Source organism: Trichechus manatus, unplaced genomic scaffold (assembly GCF_000243295.1).
Source record: "Trichechus manatus latirostris isolate Lorelei unplaced genomic scaffold, TriManLat1.0 scaffold00056, whole genome shotgun sequence".
Lineage (NCBI taxonomy): Eukaryota > Metazoa > Chordata > Mammalia > Sirenia > Trichechidae > Trichechus > Trichechus manatus.
In genome coordinates, this window is record NW_004443992.1 from 3,991,763 (window position 1) to 4,011,498 (window position 19,736).

The following is a 19,736-nucleotide window of genomic DNA, read 5'->3' on the forward strand; positions in this document are numbered from 1 at the left end:
AGGCAGAGAGGGTTAGGAGCTGGTTGAATGGACATGGGGAATCAGGGGTGGAAAGGAGGAGTGTGCTGTCACAGTATGGGGAGAGCAATTAGCGTCACATTAACAATTTATGTATAAATTTTTGTATGGGGAAAAAAAAAAAGAGCTAAAACTCATATTAAAAAATAAATAAAGATAAAGAGATGGAGACACAGAGAGGCAGAATAACTTGCCATGGTATGGCTGCTATTTAAACCCAGGAAGTTTCACTCCCGAGTCTAGCCTCTTATCCATTACATTATATGGTTTGTAGTCATGTGTACCAGGACTTTACTTACCAAGTGCATGTTTAAAACTACCAGATACAAACGCATTGTGTCCATTTAAGACACAGAGGGCGTGATTATCTGGGTTTTTCAGCATTAAACGGAGACAGAAGCGATGATGTCGTACATCTTGGGAATGCATGGTAACTTGATTGAAAATGTTCCAGAGGTGGGGTTTATTGACATTGTCCATTACCATTATCCTAAAATTGCACAAAACAGGTGAGGGGAAAAATAATGTAAAAAGGAAATCTTCCTGACATCTACAAATAAGAGCTAAAGAAAAAATCCGTTGCCATCGAGTAGATTCTGACTCATAGCGACCCTGTAAGACAGAGCAGAACTACCCTATAGAGTTTCCAAGCAGTGGCTGGTGGATTTGAACTGCCGACTTTTTGTTTAGCAGCTGAGCTCTTAACCACTGTGCACACTGAAATGCACTATTCTACAATGAGACAAGCAAACTGTTTCATTCTATTTAAGCTAAACTTCTTGCACCATGAGGTTTTTCACAGAAAATGCTGTTAAAGTAAGGTTTTTTTCTACATCTTGTCTGCTTTTCAACAAAATGTCTACACCAAAAAACAGAATCAAGTGATTTAAGTTTCATCTTTTCTCCAGTGCCCAGTACAGATGCAATACAAAGAGCACTGAATAATAACTAATACGATGTGTGCCAGGCATTGTTAAAAGACTTTACATATAATAATTCATTTAACCTTCACAATAACCACTGAATTACAGTTATCATTATATGCATTTTACAGATGGGAGACCAAGGCACGAGAGAGGTAAAAATAAAACAGCTTAATTCTTGAGTATGAGAGACTAAGTCAAAATAAGGTACATACTCTATCAAACAATCTAATTAAAATAAATTATTAGTAAGTCACCTGATGTAGTTGTATGCCTTTCTGAAATTTTTGTCCAGAATTGCAGCAGAGAGACCAAAGTATTCTAGTTCTTTGCGCTTTTGTCTGTCATCATAAAATGAATAATATTCCAATGAAGAATCCACAAGTAACTCAGCCTCTTCGTATCGGGACAGGTCACATAAGGAGTATATCGCCTTCAACAGAAGGTTCCACCAGTCATCTTTTGTTAAGACACTTGTGAGTACAGCAAATATTGCTAAAATGAGACAAATGAAAAACAGAGGACACTGTATTTCCACAAATAGCAGTATTAGGGGAAAAAAACTCACATGATCAATTTTAAGGTAAACTTTATAACTATGGTCTTACGGATCTGAATTCTTGCCAACACTAACCTAACAATGATATGAAGATATATTTCTTGTTCACACTCCTGCAACACCACCCCCTCTGCTCTGCCTGCCTTAACAATCTGCAATCCTACTAAATTCTCACTTTTGACTTGTTCTCTTCCTTCCAGAACTACCAGATATTGCTAGTCTGGCAGGATTGATTAAGTCCACTACAAACTCAAGTTAACTCACTTTGTGTTGATTAGTACTAGTCAGAATATACGCTCCTCTAGGGTAAAATTAGTGTGTTATCCATGACTGAGAGCCCTGTGGTTAAGAGCTCGGCTGCTAAGCAAAAGGTCGGCAGTTCGAATCCACAGCCCCTCCTTGGAAACCCTATGGGACAGTTCTACTCTGCCTACAGGGTCACTAAAGAGTCAGAAATGACTTGATGGCAACGGGTTTGCTTTGGGTTCTACAGGGTCGCTATGAGTTGGAACCGACTGAACAGCAGTGGACTTTTGGTCCTGGTAGTCAGATACAGGATTCTGCACATACAAGCCACTCAAATGTCTGCTTAGCAAAATGATCTCAATTCACACTTTGAGATTCAGGCTGTTTTTGATATTTTTCTAATTTCAGCTTATTTTTCTCTGCTTCAAAATTTCTATTTTTCTTCAACAACCCTGTCTTTCTTATTCTCTGTAAGAATCTCCTTCCTTTGTATAAACCAAACCAAACCCATTGCTGTCAAGTTGATTCTGACTCGTAGTAATCCTATATGAGAGCGGAACTGCCCCATAAGGTTTCCAAGGCTGTAATCTTTACAGAAGTAGACTGCCACATCTTTCTCCTGTGGAGGAGCTGGTGAGTTTGAACCACCAACCTTTCAGTTAACAGCTAAGCACTACAACCACTGCGTCACCAGGGCTCTTTCTCCTTCGTATAAACCAAATCAAAACCAAACCCACTGCCATGGAGTCAATTTCAACTCATAGCGACCCCTTGAGAAATATCAAAAGCCATACTTTTTTGACTCTCTTTAGCCCAGTAATTCTTCTGGGAAAATATCCTAAAAAATTAATCCACAATATGGATAAATCTATATGCATGAAGATCTCACTGCAATATTGTTTATAAAAGAAAATTACTGGAAACAACTACATAACAATAGTAAGGAATGATTAAATAAATTATGAAACTGCTACCCAATAGATTACACATTCCTTAATATAATAGCTATGAAGACAATTGAGTAACATGAGAAAATTTTTATGATACAATGTTAAGTGAAAAAATCAGAGTACAAAGTTGCATATAACACAGAGGCCTGGCTAGTCCTATCCTGGAGCACAGTGTAATGTGAGCCCCACCATGATGCAATAAACCGACGAAAACCTTATCAGCCTAAGAAAAACCAATAATGGACCTGAAATGAGGAATTAAAGAGAAAACAGGATCAGATACAGAGAAAAACATAATGAAAGGAAACTCAGACCAAAATACATACTGCAGAGGTAGAAGCTGTTGGCATAAGTTCCAAGCCCAGAATCAATGAACAGGAGAAGTGGAAGGGGCTCTGAGGCATTTATAGCTAGATTATGAGCAACTGAGCCTTCCCTCCATCCCAACTCCCATGCTTGTGAAGTGGTCATCCCTCCCTTCCTTTGACTCTCCTCCATCCCATCTCCCTACCCTGCTTATCTGATGCATTTTACTGTATCTTACAGCTATTCATCTCTTCTGGATTTTAAAACCCTTGACCAGTGAACATTTCCATGCCGGTAACAATGATTTAATAAATGTTTGTTGAATGAATTAACTAACAATGAAATCATTTTCAGCCAGACTGACATCTCCAATTCATAGGCTAGGTTTTTTCCAAAGTAGCCTCTCTGAGTAATAACCTCATCCAAACATACCTGATGCTTTTTCAACTAAAAATAGACACTTTTTATTACTTAAGACTGAGTCAAAGCAATTTATTTTCAAAGTGTTTCTATGACTATTGCTACACTTATCAAAAACGAATTTAACTGACAATAGAATATACGTAATTGAAGTGATTGGACAAGTAATCTGTATTGTCATCTAATCTTCACAAATTCCTAAAATGGTATAATTTCTTCTTAAAAAGTCAAAATTAAAAGTTTTAATTTAGTTTTTTCACAGAAAGAGCCAAGCAGATGTTGTCAATTTTTTAAATTTTTTTTTTTTTTTTTTTTAGTAACACCAAATGATGTTTATTAAAGGATTTTAGAAATTTTCATTTTATCTGCAAATGGTATATTTCCAATTGGATTAGTGTTAGACGTTACTTCATAAATCCTTTTTCAATTTAGTCAAGTTTTATATAATAAAGCAAATGAAAGCAATTACCTTTTGCATCACAATTTGCTGACTCTTGGTCATTGTTGTCTGATATTTTGTCTCTTGACACTTTAATAAGGTAAAGATGCCTCTCTCCAGATTTGGAACTGGATATCAAACAGACCTGGGCTCTATTCATTGCTACCTGAATTAAAGGTGACAATTGGAGATTTTTAAAATCACATAATTCTTTTAAAGAAAACCTAAGGGCCACAAGTACCACAAGTGTACTTGAAAGCTCCATTAAAAAAAAAAAAACAAAAACATGTTGCCATCGAGTTGATTCTGACTCACAGCAATGCTACAGGATAGAGTAGAACCACCCCGTAGGGTTTCCAAGGCTGTAATCTTTAAGGAAGCAGACTGCCACATCTTTCTCCTTCGGAGCTGCTGGTGGGTTCAAACTGCTGACCTTTTGATTAGCAGCCAAGTGCTTAACCACTCTTATCACCAGGGCTCCTGAAAGCTCCCTTATTAAGTAAAAAAGAGGCCAAATTATTATACATATGAACACGTAATTTTGCTTTATTTTCTTCTTATCAAAGAAATGTTGGGTCATACCATTCACCTTAGTAAGGACAAGGAAAGCAATTCACACCTTACAAAGATGAGTACTATGACCTAACATTCCTTTGGTAAGAAAAAAACAATTCAATACACACACAAAAACAGCCACATCCCCACAAAAAGCCAGACTCAGAAAGACAACAGACCTGGAAAACAGGGTGGATTAATTTTGCAGGGTGGATAATTTTGGCATATAGTACTGTCTACAGGGCCAATAACTGATACTACTCAATTTGGACTTCTCTAAATATGTACTAGCAAAGATTTTATTTCACCGAACCTACCGTCAAGTTTATAGTTTCATGTAGAACTTTCAATATATGCCACTAATTTCTAAGTGTTCTGTTTTCAACTGACTTTCACTTAAAAAAGTTTGCTGAGTTTAATGAAGCAAAACATGGCTTTAAAACAGCCATAACCTATATTTAAATCCAAACACTTAAAAGGTCAACGAGGCTAATATAAAGAAAGTTCATACAACAGAACAGTCCGTGATGGAGCAGGAGAAAAGTGGGATGCAAAACTCAAATTCTAATAAAAAGACCAGACTTAATGGTCTGATTGAGACTGGAGGGACCCCAGAAGACATGGCCCCCAGACTCTCCATTAGCCCAGAAATGAAACCATTCCCAAAGCCAACTCTTCAGACAAAGATTAGACTGGACTATGGGACATAAAATGATACTCGTGAAGACAGCGCTTCTTAGCTCAAGTAGATACATGAGATTAAATGGGCAGCTCCTGTCCGAGGGCAAGATGAGAAGGCAAAAAAGGACAGGAGCTGGTTGAACAGACACAGGAAATCCGGGGTGGAAAGGAGGAGTGTGCTGTCACGTTATAAGGAGAGCAGCTAGGGTCACGGCAATGTGCGTATAAATTTTTGTGTAAAAAACTGACTTGAACTGTAAACTTTCACTTAAAGCACAATAAAAAAAGAAAGTTCATTACCCACCTTTAAAAGCATAGCTAACATGGTAAGTAAGGTATCCACATAACCATACATTTTGCCTTGTGAAAACAACAGAGTAGAACGGTGAAGCAACAACTTCAGCTCCTAAGTAAGTAAGCACATGATGATGAGAATCCCAAAGATTCCTTCACTGTAAGTTGATTTATTTATATATGAACGTGTTGTTTTAGAAACCAAACTTTTAAAACATTTGCTATAAAATATTTCACAGTAATTAAGATCCAGTATTTTAGAAACTGTAACCTATAATGTCGAATAAACTTAAGACTCAAAATCACTTTAAAAAACACTGAATTTAACACCCTAAAACTTTTGGATACAAGCTATAGAGACATCCTTAGCTGAGGACAAAGTTCTAAAATATAATCTACTAAGAAAAACTTTCTTCTCTGTTACATGGCCTACCTGCTGTGCAGCATTTGCATCCTGTGCTAAAGTATCTGGATCATACATTGGTTCCAGAGCTTCCAGAGCTTTCTCAGGGCGGTCCAGCTGCTGCTGAAGGGTGGAAAGTGAAATTCTTGCATCCAAATGGAGGGGAGCCAGATCAACCACCTTGCCATAGCTTTCTGCAGCACGCTCCATATAGCCTAAGGCCTTTAAACATTCTACGATGATGTTAAAATAAAACAAAAACATGAACTACTGTTCTGTAAACTGGTCAAAATTGTTATTTCTCTATTTTTAAAGTAATGTAACAACATCAAAAGAAATTACAAGAAAAAAAATACATGCATATTTCTAGTACAGTCACTCCTCACTTTTCGACATGGTTAGGTTCCAAAGACCAGGTTGTTATGCAAAAATTGGCATTATGCAAAAATGGAGTGACCTTATCAGATCACAAAATGGAAGATGACTGCATCATTACATAACTGCCAAAACACTGAGAATAATGGCCCAGACAAGCTGACACATAACCTTAACCATCACAGCCAGCGTTACTCTTGCCTCACACCTCAGCGTTCATTACTGCCAGACATATGTTGTTAATACACAAAATAGTCGGATAGTAGATTTTTTTACTACTGTCATAAATGCAAAATGTTGGATAATAAGACATTCGATAAGTGAGGAGTGGGCATACTTTAAAACAACTATCCCTTTTAATTTCTATCTACCTACTGATTGATAATGCTATCCATCTCTCTACCTAACTCAGTTGCTATAAGGATGTAATCATCACATACATATAATTTTGAGTTGTGCTTTATTCACTAACATTTTAAACATTTCCCATGTGTTCATTAGCATTTCAAATGGCTATATAATAATGATTAAATTGATAATCAGATTATGTGACATTTAGGTTGTTCCCAAATTATTACTATAATAAAACTGCAGTAAACATTTTCATGTATATAAGCCAGAGTCCACAAACTGGCAGACCCAATTTAACCCACAGATGTGTTTTGCTAGACCAGGGTGTTTTCAAAAACTATTAATTAATGGCCAACATTTTTAATAATTAGGATTTTTAGAAAATCCAGATTACTGGATTATTTTGAAAAATCGGAATTTGGCAACAGTGGATCCTCTTACCCCTACATGACACATCAGCCCACGCTGAGGAGCAGCAGCATCCTGTGGACAGGACTCTCTGGTTCTCCCCCCTCCCTACTACTCTCACTTGTACACTTCATTTATTTTGTTACCTGCCAGGCACCTGAGTTCTGTGATCCCCAATATAAACTACCTCCCCTCACTCATTCAATTATTTCCTCAGGATAAGTTCTCAGGAGTAAGGTTGTTGGGCCCTATTTCTCAAACTTTATGCCCAATCAATCACAAAGTCCTATCATTGAAGTGAAAATGAGTCCCTGTAAGCATTTCTTTTTTTGGCTCTAACAGGTACAACCCTAATCTTTCCTTTTTCACTGCAATTATCTCCTAAAATGGTATTTTTGTCCCCAATTTTTTTCTCACATCTCAAATCTCTCCTAAATATCATCTTCAGGTTAATCTTTGGTAATAAGGGAAGAACACTAATATGGATGGAAGATCACAACAACGTTTCTCATAGTTTGTCCTTTTTCATTTTTAATGATATTTTGTTATTTTGCTGTAAGCATTAACTTCTAATGATTTTTCTTACATACTGATTCCAAATTTCTTTATGATTTTTAAACTACCCTGAGTTTTTACCTTCCACTAATCTCCAGCTACAGGGGCTCAAAATGGGAACAGCATTTATCAGCATCATGAGCATAATTAAAAAGCACTTAAAAAATATCAATTACAGGTAGTACAGGTGCAGTTTCAATATCACAGCCTTGGAAAGGCAACAACACTCTAACTTACTGCTCATGGCTTTAAAATTCAAATCCCACAAATAATATAACATTTTATTGATGGTACTACATTTGTAGTCATGTTCACTCATGTAAACAGTATAGTACTATCTTAATCATTAAGTGCTCTCTTTCCTATTTCATATGTGTGATGTGAGTAAGTTACCATCCCAAAATGTCAATCAATGTTTCTCTAGTTATAGGTCTCACTTTCAGTCCTTATGAGGTTTTTTTAAACCAAGACTATTCAAATCTTAAACCATCTTTTATGTTGACCCAATATGAACTCGATCCCATTAGAATATTTTTTGCTTTCACATATTTCTTTAAAGATTTACCTGTGTTTTGTAAGCTATTATTTCCACTCTAAATGATTTATTTCGGATTATCGTGGACTTAACTTAGGTACAATGAGATAAAATGATTGATAAAATCCAATTTTGAGTATATTTGTACTTCAAAGAGCATTGAAAAATACATTAAATATTTTTTCATAAAATAACATACTAAACATAAATCTGTAAAAATGCTTCAAATATTAGATTTCACTCAAATCTGACAAATCTATTACTAAAAACCAGAGTCTATGGTTAAATTGCCGCAGATAGAAGATAAGTAGTTGAGGGACATGTTAGTCCTTCTACTTCATGATGGTACCATTAAGTAAATTATTCCCCCTAAAGCATTACTGAGGGAGAAATCACTTAGTGGCCCACCAATTCAATTTAAAATACTTTCAAAAAACTGTCTCAAAACCAGAAATATTTTCACTAAAATATTAACATTTTATAGAGTTATTAACATATTGGGAAAGTTCCTGCCTGATTCTATTATTAAAACTGCCCCCTCCTCAAAAAAAGGATTACCTGCATGCCGAAGCCAGACTACTGCAAGGTTGTATCTTTCAGAGCAGACTAGTGCACTAAGGAGGGGAAGTGCAGAATTGTATTCACCAACATCCAGAAAAGCTTCAGCAACATCTAGATAGAGATCTCCCATATCTTCAGGATTCTGTTCCACTAGTGTTGTCAAGAGAGGCTAGACCCCAAAATAAAAGCCTAAGTCAAACATTCATAAAAAAAGTGCATATTTATGTATACATAAATTTTTCTTTATAACATACATATTTATGTTATCAGTTACATGAGGCAAGCCAAAAGAAGCAAAGTTTAATAAAATTAGCTTTAAATGATCATTTTTTAAGTTAAAAAAAACTCACCCTTCCATCATTCACTCATTTGACACATTACTTTTGAGGGCCTGTTATTAGAGAGGCATTGCAGGAATGAAGACAACACTGATCTGCCATGCTCTTCCTCTAAAGCGCCAGGTGTAGCCCTGCCTCGGCAAGGCACACCCCCGTGCTCACTGTTCTTTTAGGAAAGCTGTTGCCCCATACCTGCGTGGCTTACTCCCTCACTTCCTTCAGGCTCTTACTGTTATGTCCACCTTTCGGAGAGACCTTTCTTCGTCACCCTATTTAAAACTGAAACTCCCCAACACTCCTTATTCCTCCTCCTTGTTTGCTTTTTCTCTATAGCACTTATCACAACTAACATCCTATACAGTTTACATATTTCATTTATTATCAATCTAATCTCATTAGAATGAAATATCCACGAGGGCAGGATTTGTGTATTTTATTCAATACCTTATCTTAAGGTCTAAAAAGTAGATGCTCAATAAATTTTTGTTAAATGAAATACTTGGTCCAAAGTTGGCAACAGAGAATAGCTGTCAAATTTATCACCAATTGTCTAAAAGGCTCTATCTCACATTCTGACATCTGTTTGTTCTCATTTATTAAAAGAAAAACAAATTACCATAAGCCAATTACAAAACACTTTCAGCTTTTATAAAACATTCATACAAAAATAATTTTATGATTATTACCTCCATGGTTGTTTTAGGAAATGTGAAAATTTAGGGTCAAGTTACAATTTCTTGACATCAGCAAGAAAGAGACTATTTTATCTGAAGCATCTCAAATGCAGACTTTAACGTTACTTACATTAAGTGGTTCCAGGATGTTGAGATGTACAAGGCAGACCATCAATTTAACTGTGATATCTATCGGCACCCCATCAGGTATAGTGCAGGAAACACTCTCACCAGCTGCGGAACAGACAAAAAGCAGTTCCTATATGCAAGGTTAGAATGCAGGACACATGAAACCAAATTGTATTTTCTATGTTAAGATCTCATTAACTTCATTCAAAGCAAACGATTCAATAGTCCTTGTCAGGGAGGCCAACTCTATTATTAGGTTCTTACATCCCCTTTATCCTGTCTTTTGGTAGCAATTATCCTTCCTATTCTTTTCCTAATAACTGATCTACTTATCCCAAACCTGCGTAAATTCCCATACCTTTCATCAAAATTACAGAACTAGGAAGACAAAAATGATAAATGAGAACGTATGAATCCTCCCTTTTTTCTTCCTGAATTCAAAAATTGCCTTTTAATCTTCATTACAAAGAGACTAGGAAAGGGATACGTAACACTGTATTGTTTTCTAAAACTTCATTACAGTAAGACAATTTTTAAAGCCCAGGGAAATTAATTTTTAATCCACATTTAAAGTATATTTTGTAAAGTCTAATAAATTCCAAATTTACATGATTCCATTTCAGAGAAATCTGAAGCACAGAGCGACATCAGAAATGTATTTTAAGTGGTGGAATAAAATTTAAAATTCCATTAAAAATCAAATAATTAAATCTGCTTTACAGAACGTGTCATGTATGGTACTGCCTAAAATTACCAAGTCATAGGTGGTTTTAGTTAAGTTTAACTAAGAGATTGTTTTTAATCATAGAACTCCGGGACAATAACTGATACCAGAAATCTAGCTTTGATATTTAATCTGCTCAATGAGAGAATGAGAGTACTACCATGTAAATTCACTTTGTTGTTTGTTGTTAGGTGCCCTCAAGCTGCTTCCGACTCATAGCTACCCTATGTACAACAGAATGAAACACTGCCCAGTCCTGTGCCATCCTCACAACAGTTGTTATGCTTGAACCCATTGTTGCTGCCACATCAATCCATCTCGTTGAGGGTCTTCCTTTTTTTCACTAACCCTCTACTTTACCTAGTATGATGCCCTTCTCCAGGGACTGATCTTTCCTGATAACATGTCCAAAGTATGTGAGACAAAGTCTTGTCATCCTTGCTTATAAAGAGCATTCTGGCTGTACTTCTTCCAAGACAGATTTGTTCTTCTAGCAGTCCATGGTATATTCAATATTCTTCATCAACACCACAATTCAAAGGCATCAATTCTTTTTCCCTCTTCCTTATTCATTGTCCAGCTTTCACATGCATATGAGGTGAATGAAAATACCATGGCTTGGGTCAGGTGCACATTAGTCCTCAAGGTGGTATCTTTGCTTTTTAACACTTTAAAGAGGTCTTTTGCAGCAGATTTGCCCAATGCAATGCACCATTTGATTTCTTGACTGCTGCTTCCATGGGCATTGACTGTGGCTCTAAGTAAAATGAAATCCTTCACAACTTCAAAATCTTCTGTTTATCATGATGTTGCTTACTGGTCCTGTTGTAAGGATTTTTATGTTGATGTGTAATCCACACCAAAGACAGTAGTGTTTGCTCTTCATCAGTAAGTGCTTCAAGTCCTCTTCACTTTCAGCAAGCAAGGTTGTGTCAACTGCATATCACAGGATGTTAATGAGTCTTCCTCCAAACTTGATTCCCTGTTCTGTTCTTCTTCATATAGTCCAGCTTCTCTGATTATTTGCTCAGCATGCAGACTGAATAAGTATGGTGAAAGGATACAGCCCTGACACACACCTTTCCTGTATATTCCCTTGTTCTGTTTGAACGACTACCTCTTGGTCTATGTACTGGTTCCTCATAAGCACAATTTAGTGTTCTGGAACCCTCATTCTTCAAAATGTTATCCATAATTTGTCATGATCCACACAGCTGAATGCCTCTGCATAGTCAATAAAACACAGTTAAACATCTTTCCAATATTTTCTGCTTTCAGCCAAGACCCATCTGATATCAGCAACAATATTCCTGGTTCCACATCCTCTTCTGAATCCGGCTTGAATTTCTGGCAGTTCCCTGTTGATGTACTGCTGCAGCTGCTTTTGAATGATCTTCAGCAAAATGTTACTTGTGTGTGATATCAATGATATTGTTCGATAATTTCCACATTCTGTTGGATCATCTTTCTTTGGAATAGGCATAAATAAGGATCTCTTCCAGCTGGTTGACCAGGTAGCTGTCTTCCAAATTTCTTGGCATAGACAAATTAGCACTTCCAGCACACATCTGCTTGTTGAAACACCTCAACCGGTATTCCATCGATTCCTGGAGCCTTGTTTTCTACCAGTGCCTTCAGTGCAGACTGGACTTCTTACTTCAGTACCATCAGTTCTTGATCAAGTGTTACCTCCTGAAATGGTTGAATATCGACCAATCATTTCAGGACATAGCATACGATCAAGAACTGATGGTAGTGAAGGAAGAAGTTCAAGCTGCATTGGATCATAAAGCTCTATAATGGCAAGGACCATGTCTATCTGGCTCAAGGCTATAGCCATAGTATATTTCTTCCACAGACAGAAGCTATGGTCACACATCCGAATAAGGATTAAACACAATGCACTGGCTTTAATAGCCCTCTTGACTTTACTAAAATGAGATGCTACCTCTATTATATATGGGTTAAATGTTCCCGAACTCTGTATCATTTTGATTTTCTTTCTAGAAATACTGTGCAATAAAATATATCTATGTATTTTAACTTCCAAAAAGAAATGGTAAGGTTATAATGTATGAAAAAGAAAGAAGGTGGAATCACTGAAATATAGTAAAACACATTAAATGATAAAATAATTGATTATAATGATAGTTAAAAATGAACACAACTCTGTGTTTCTATAATACTTTTCCAAACAAAAGACAGCAATAATTTTCAACACAAATACAATTTTCTAGAAGATAAATCTTAAACAGAAACTATGGCTGCAAAATAACAATTGATAACCTAGTCTAGGTCCAAGAAAGGAATCAAAATTGGCAGAGTCCTTCAGATGCCCTAATGCACGCTTTCATACCACGCCAATTCCTACTCCTTGCTCTACTCAATTTATACCAGCCGATCACTCAGGCTCCCCAACCAAAGCACCCAAACTGATCCTGCCCATACAAGGCAATGCTCTCACACCCTGGGAACTCAGTCTGGAATGCACGGATGTTTGCCTGAGGTCTGCTTAAACTGTTCCCCTATAAAACTCCTTTGATCCTTAGTATACTGCCCACAACTCCTCCTGTTATAATTAAATTGTATACATTTCATTTGAGCCCTCTTCCCTTCCCTACTTCCTTGGGAAAAATGTCATACTATCTATTCTCCACACATCTAGCATTGTACTTTATAGGAAAGTTTTACAGAATTGGGCTTTTCCTCTCTCAACAAACTTTCTGCTCCAGCATTTATCTGTTCCATATCCCACCTTAGTGCTTACTCTCTATGAATTAGCACAAATTGATTTGTGCAAATAAATTACTACTCCCCATTGGGATAGGATCTTTTAAATAACAGGGTTTTTGAGTAATTGTACCTTAACCTAAAGGGTTACATACATGATGATGGAATTTTTAGGCATCATGACAGGCCAGGGAGGGAGTTATTTTTAAACACACAGTCTTTAGCACCAACTCCCCACAACGACCATCAAAAGCCTCACTGGTTGGGGTGGAACGTACTACTCCACAGTTCTCTTATAAGCATAGAAGATGTCTATTCTGCCCATAGATAAGACCAGTTTTGTTACAACGTCAGATAGGGTCCTGCATGTTAGTATTTTCACAGAACAGGCTAATAGGAGTGGTACTTAGAAAACAGCCAGGATGACAGAAAGAGGTAAATGAGACCCTGAAAACCAGCCTTCAGGCATGATTTTCTAATGAGATGTCTAATTACACATTTAGAGTTTTCAAACAATGTAGGGTAGTCATATTAGCTTCTACTTTTTATATGAATGCTTAAGTTTGAAGTAGAGTTTTTAAAATCAGAGCATTTTTAAGACTTTCTGAAAAGTAAATTGCTTTAGATCTAAATATTTTTGGTAAGTAGTTCAGTAATTCATTCTTTTTCCATGTAACACTAAGAAAGGCCCTGGGTCAATGAGAAATGCCATGTTCAAATGGATATATTGAGAAATAAAAAGACTCAAACACTTTTTAAAAAAAAAATTACTTGTGAGTCAATACTCACAAGAAAAAGATATAAAATCTCTCTGAAGAAAAATGCTGCTTGGGAAAATTTACTATGTGAACATTAACTATCAACTCAAAACACCATATTATGAGCAAAGGAGGATCATATACACTTTCCTATGCAGAGCAAACTACAACCTTTATTCTCTTCCAGGGTGCCTTCTTCTGTAGTTCTTTTTTCCAGCACGATTCCAGAAAAACCAGTAATTACCTCAAAGAATGGGAAAAAAAAAAAGGAAATAATATAGTAGTTACATAATGAAAAACCTTTTCACAACACAAAGATTTATACAGTTTATTCAAAGAATTCTTACAACACATAAAGGGGATATAAAAAGGAACAGTAAATCTTTTTTAAAATAGGAAGTACTGTGGTACATTAGGAGCCCTGCTGGTGCAGTGGTTAAGAGTTTGGCTGCTAACCAAAAGGTCAGCACTGTGAATCCACCAGCCACTCCTTGGAAACCGTATGGGGCAGTTCTACTCTGTCCTATAGGGTCACTAGGAGTTGGAATCGACTCGATGGCAATGGGTTTTTTTTTTTGGCTGGTACGTTAACATTTTTATATCACATTTACTAACGTTAACTAAAGATATTCCCCAGCATCAAACCAACCTACTTTTTCCAACAGCTTAAGAAATGAATACGAGCAATTACACCCACTCCTCACTTATCAGCTATCTCGGTACCAGACATTTCACGCTTACAACAATAGTAAAAAATTCACTGTTTTGCACATTAACGATGTATGTCTAGCAGTAACGAATGCCAAGATGTGAGGTAAGAGTAATGCTGGCTGTGATGGTTAAGGTTATGTGTCAGCCTGGCTGGGCCATGATTCTCAGTGGTTTGGCCATTATGTAATGATGTAATCTGGCACTTTTGTAATGATGTAATTTGGCAGTTGTTTAATGTAGTCATCCTCCATTTTGTGATCTGATGTGGTCATCCTCCATTTTTACATAACACTGATTTTCGCATACGATCTGGTCTTTGGAACCTAACCATGTCGATAAGTGAGTAGTGGATGTAGTCGTTAAGTCCTGCTACCCTGAAGTATAGACATAACTTGGCACTTGGGATAACAGCAGTATCTTTTATCACCTATAACTACATTTTACATTTCACATGGAATCTAGAAATCTATTGTTTCCATATAGATTCTTAATATATATAAGCCCTGGTGGCACAGTGGTTAAGGTGCTCAACTGCTAACCAAAGGATCAGGGGTTCAAAACCACTAGCAACTCCGTGGGAGAAATACATGGCAGTCTGCTTCCATAGAGATTTACAGCCTTGGAAACCCTATGGGGTTGCTGTGCATTGGAACTGACTCAACATAGCGGGGTTTTTTTTGGTACATGTATACATGCATATGCATATATATACATATATATATATGTATATCAGTATATAAATAAGTTAACATATAAAACTAAAATGAGGATCTGTCAATTTGTAAGAATTCCTAGTACACAGAAATACATTCAAAACCTAACACAGAAACATGTAAATGTTCCTACCTCCAAAGCTCTATCATACTGTTTGTTAGAAATGAATAGTTCAGCTGCTATGTTAACATCTTCCATGGAGACTAGGCCTTGGTGTTTTGAGAAAGCTTCTTCAATAATGTTAATAGCTGAAGTAACATCATTGGCTTCATAGTAACTCCTAAAAATGTAAGTGGCAAATGGATGAATACTTATTTAACTCAGATTATAAAATGTATGTCCTTGCTTAGGCCCTCTAACAATTAACTGTGATTTTCATTTTCCTAAAATTTGGGAGAAAAATCTTCTTCAAAATCATAACTAGAACTGATCCAGAGGAATATGTGCCATGTCAGTGTAATAAGGTCATAATTTCAAGCATCGCACTCTCCAAAAGCTACTTCCTATCATTCTAGCTCATTCCCTCTGTAATGTAATACCAACAACTCTTCTACTTCAACAGGATCTACAAAGCATTGATCCTACCACTTTTTCACTGACCCCTGCACCCTTCAGGTCCTCACTTTCCTCTCTCCCCGTGGTCCAACATTATAATTACTTCCTTGTACAACTCCTCAATTCTCTTGCCCTTCTCTCCCTTTATCAACATCATCTGATAAAAACCTAACCGTGGTTAAGTCCAACTATGTCTATTTTTTACCACCACCTGCCGAACTGACCATAGCTAGAGAAAAACACCCAACCATGCTGACCGATCTCACTCTAAATGAATGACCACTAGCCTTAAATGAGCCCATGGTGCTGATCAGCAAACTTACTACATTTATCTAATCCAGTGCTTCTCAAACTTGAATGTGCACACAAATCAACTGGGGATCTTATAAAAGGATTTATTCTGATTCAGTGAAGCTGAGGCAAGGCTGAAATCCTGTATTTCTGACAAGCTCTTAGGTGATGCAAATGCTATCAGTCTGAATACAAATATATTGTAATTATTCCCAACTTAAACAATTCTCTCTTACCTCTACAACCCATCCCTATATATTCTTATATACACAATTTTCTAAGCAATCTTGAAAACAGACCTGGAAACAGAAAAGTACTGAAAAACCACCTCCATATTTAGGCACAATATAAAATACAGAAAGCAAAAACATGATTTCCTAACTTCTCTGAACTTCAATGAAATGTATATTCTACTTCAAACATACACTTTGATTTCTAAAATAAGATGGTTAATAGAACATTTTGTGGGATAGCAAGATCCTAGACAACTATGTCACATTTTCTCTCTATTCAAACCTCCAACACTCTCTCACCCTCACCCTTAGCTGACGACGTTGCTTCTTATTTACCAAGAAAAGACAATCAAATCAGGAGACATCCCACATACTCCCACATCTACCTACTTACCTGTACCTGTGGCCATACCCTCTGCCTTCCTCCTTTATCAGGGATGAACGGTTAGTATACATAAGGCCAACCTCAACTAGATCGCATTCCCTCTAACCTACTCAAGGATACCATTCAAGCAACTGTCGTTCTCTCACAAATCTTCAATGTGTCCCTCAATTTTGGAATATTGCCATCTGAATACAAATATATTGTAATTATTCCCAACTTAAACAATTCTCTCTTACCTCTACAACCCATCCCTGTATATTCTTATATACACAATTTTCTAAGCAATCTTGAAAACAGACCTGGAAACAGAAAAGTACTGAAAAACCACCTCCATATTTAGGCACAATATAAAATACAGAAAGCAAAAACATGATTTCCTAACTTCTCTGAACTTCAATGAAATGTATATTCTACTTCAAACATACGCTTTGATTTCTAAAATAAGATGGTTAATAAGAACACATATATACATTTCACTCCAAACTTACTTTGCCATATCTCTAGCCAACTGCATAAAACGTTCTCCGTCAGATGGAGTCAAATAGTTTAAAATCCGCCTATAACCATCCATTGCCATTTTATGATCTCCCATCTGCTCATAAAGGCTTGATCGCTCCCACAGATAACGGACATTAGTAGGTTCATATTTAAGGGCTGAAAAGAAAAAGGGAATATAAATTATGATTTAACACAAAAAAGGGTGCACTGTACCTGTGTGTGACCAAGCATCTTTTCAGAAATTTTAATACTTTAAATTAATTCTCCAACGGAACTAAGGACATTATTCTGTAATAAATCTGTCTTCACAGGAACTCTTGACCAAGTGTAAGACTAAACAGAACCTGAATCTCGATGTCAGACTTCTTCATTTGGACTCTTGTCTGACGTTACATTTGAGGAACAGTTCAGAACCAACACTGATCTTGGCGGTAGGAAACTGAAGGTACTGTTCATCTACCAACTTCAGTGCTACAACAGCTCACAATATAATAAAGTTGCTGATAAACGTGAAAACAGAGCAGCCCCGAACACTTACTTCTGGCATAAAAGGCTATAAAGAATAAATATATTTCACCCAACATCACAACACAGAATAGCATCAAGTACAACTATCAAATAGCCTATTATGTAACACTTTATCAAACAAAATGAGAAAAAATTTTAATTACCTTTCGTATAGCAAAAAATAGCCTGCTTAATATTGTCTTGTTCCAGAGACATTTCTGCCAGTCTAACCCACTCTTCTGTGTCACTGGGATTTAAATGTGCAGCAATCAACTCAAACTGTAACGATTTCTCCATGTCACCTTGGTCCTCATATATCATGGCAAGAGTAGAGAAAGGCTCATAAGCCAGAGGAGCTATAATGAATTTAAAAAAAAAACAAATTCCAGAGTTTATGTTAATGGAGAAACAACTCAGAAAAGGAGAGTGAGAATGGTTGCACAACTTGACAAATGTAATCAATGTCACTGAACTGTATGTACAGAAATTATTGAACTAGTGTATGTTTTGCTGTGTATATTCTCAACAACGACAAAAATTAATTAAAAACAAATTCTACTGCCTGAGGAAAGAGGCTTAAGCTGACTTAATCCTACCGTTCAAACTAAGAATCCTTCAACGCTTAAGTTCTTTAAAACAGTCTAGCAGAATTATACACACTACTTAATGGAATTTAGGATAAACACTAGACTATAATTTGCTTAATTTTATTTTCATCAATTTGTAGCATCTTTAAAGTATTATTTTCTCTAATGAAAGTATAATTTCTCCACCAAACTCTCCTGTAAAAACTCTACCCTTCACTAAGGCTGAGCATGGCTCAACAACTCAGAAAGTTCACTTCAATGAGCATGAGCCACATCAGTAGAAGTCAATCCTCAGGTTCTAGCTCCCATACCAAGTAGTACGAGATGAACTGATATATGACACCCATGCAGCACCTAAACCCTGGATATTTAAGTACACAGTTAATCTCCATTTCTGAAACAACGTTTCTGAAATGAAGTTCAAGATTACTGGTGATTAAAAAAAAAAAGATAATTGTCAAAAAATATATAAACTCAAATAAAAGAACAAATGATACTGAGGGAAAAAGTTTGTTTTTTTTTTTTAAATAATATTTTATTTTGTACTCAGTGTAAGTTTACACAACAAATTAAGTTCCCATTTGACAATTTCTACACAAATTGTTCAGTGATATTAGTTACATCTTTCACAATGTGTCAACATTTTCTTTCACAGCATTCTACTTGTTCCATTTCCAATACTCTAGTTTCCCTGCCCAATTAATTTTATTTCTGATGGGGTAAAAAGAAAAAGCAGTGGCTTCAAATTACCCTAATGAATAATCCAGGCAATTACAAAAAAAGAAGAAGAAAAAAAACTTCTTTGAATGGGTTTATATTTTGTTATATTTTCACCAAAAAACAAACAAACAAAAAAACTCTGAAAGAACCCTAGTCCAAATGAAAAGAAATACCAAAATATTGAAGAGATGAATTAAAGTAAACTGTACTATGACTATCTAAGCCACTATGCAGGGCATCATTTGGCAAAACCTCAGGAAAAGCTAAATAATAAATATAAGTGATCAGTCAAATGTTCCAGAGATATTCTGAAGCTGTTCTTCAATAGGCCCATGGTTTATAGTTTAATGGAGAGATAAGATGACAAGTTTAAATTTGTGTTTTTTACCAAAACAATGGTCTAGTAGGTTAAAACAATCTAGTCTGCCTGATCTTGGAAATAGAAGAAAGAATGCTCTTCAAGTCGTTTTAGTGTAATATGTCTGCATATATAAAAAAGACTACAAAAGTCTAAAGCCCCTAAAATGAAAGATTAAAAACAAAATAAACAAAAAGAGCCTGTAAGACCTTAATAAATAGTAACAATATTTCATTGAATCAAAC

The 19,736-nt window shown here is 36.1% G+C and overlaps 1 protein-coding gene across 7 annotated transcripts in view; it reads right to left on the reverse strand.

The window, feature by feature from the left end:
* Positions 1 to 19,736, reverse strand: part of GTF3C3 (general transcription factor IIIC subunit 3) — a 39,489-nt gene that overhangs the window by 13,401 nt on the left and 6,352 nt on the right. For all 7 annotated transcript variants that reach the window (XR_002824405.1, XM_004378180.3, XM_023732927.1 and 4 more), the window contains 11 exons: positions 17,991 to 18,182; positions 17,310 to 17,475; positions 15,490 to 15,637; positions 14,104 to 14,176; positions 9,722 to 9,825; positions 8,577 to 8,748; positions 5,825 to 6,027; positions 5,402 to 5,503; positions 3,892 to 4,027; positions 1,199 to 1,436; positions 318 to 508 (listed from right to left, as the gene is read on the reverse strand). Coding sequence is in view for 6 of the 7 variants with exons in the window: in XM_004378180.3 (XP_004378237.1) it covers positions 318 to 508; positions 1,199 to 1,436; positions 3,892 to 4,027; positions 5,402 to 5,503; positions 5,825 to 6,027; positions 8,577 to 8,748; positions 9,722 to 9,825; positions 14,104 to 14,176; positions 15,490 to 15,637; positions 17,310 to 17,475; positions 17,991 to 18,182 (1,725 nt within the window). In the remaining variant the exon portion in view is untranslated. The remainder of the gene's footprint in view (positions 1 to 317; positions 509 to 1,198; positions 1,437 to 3,891; positions 4,028 to 5,401; positions 5,504 to 5,824; positions 6,028 to 8,576; positions 8,749 to 9,721; positions 9,826 to 14,103; positions 14,177 to 15,489; positions 15,638 to 17,309; positions 17,476 to 17,990; positions 18,183 to 19,736) is intronic.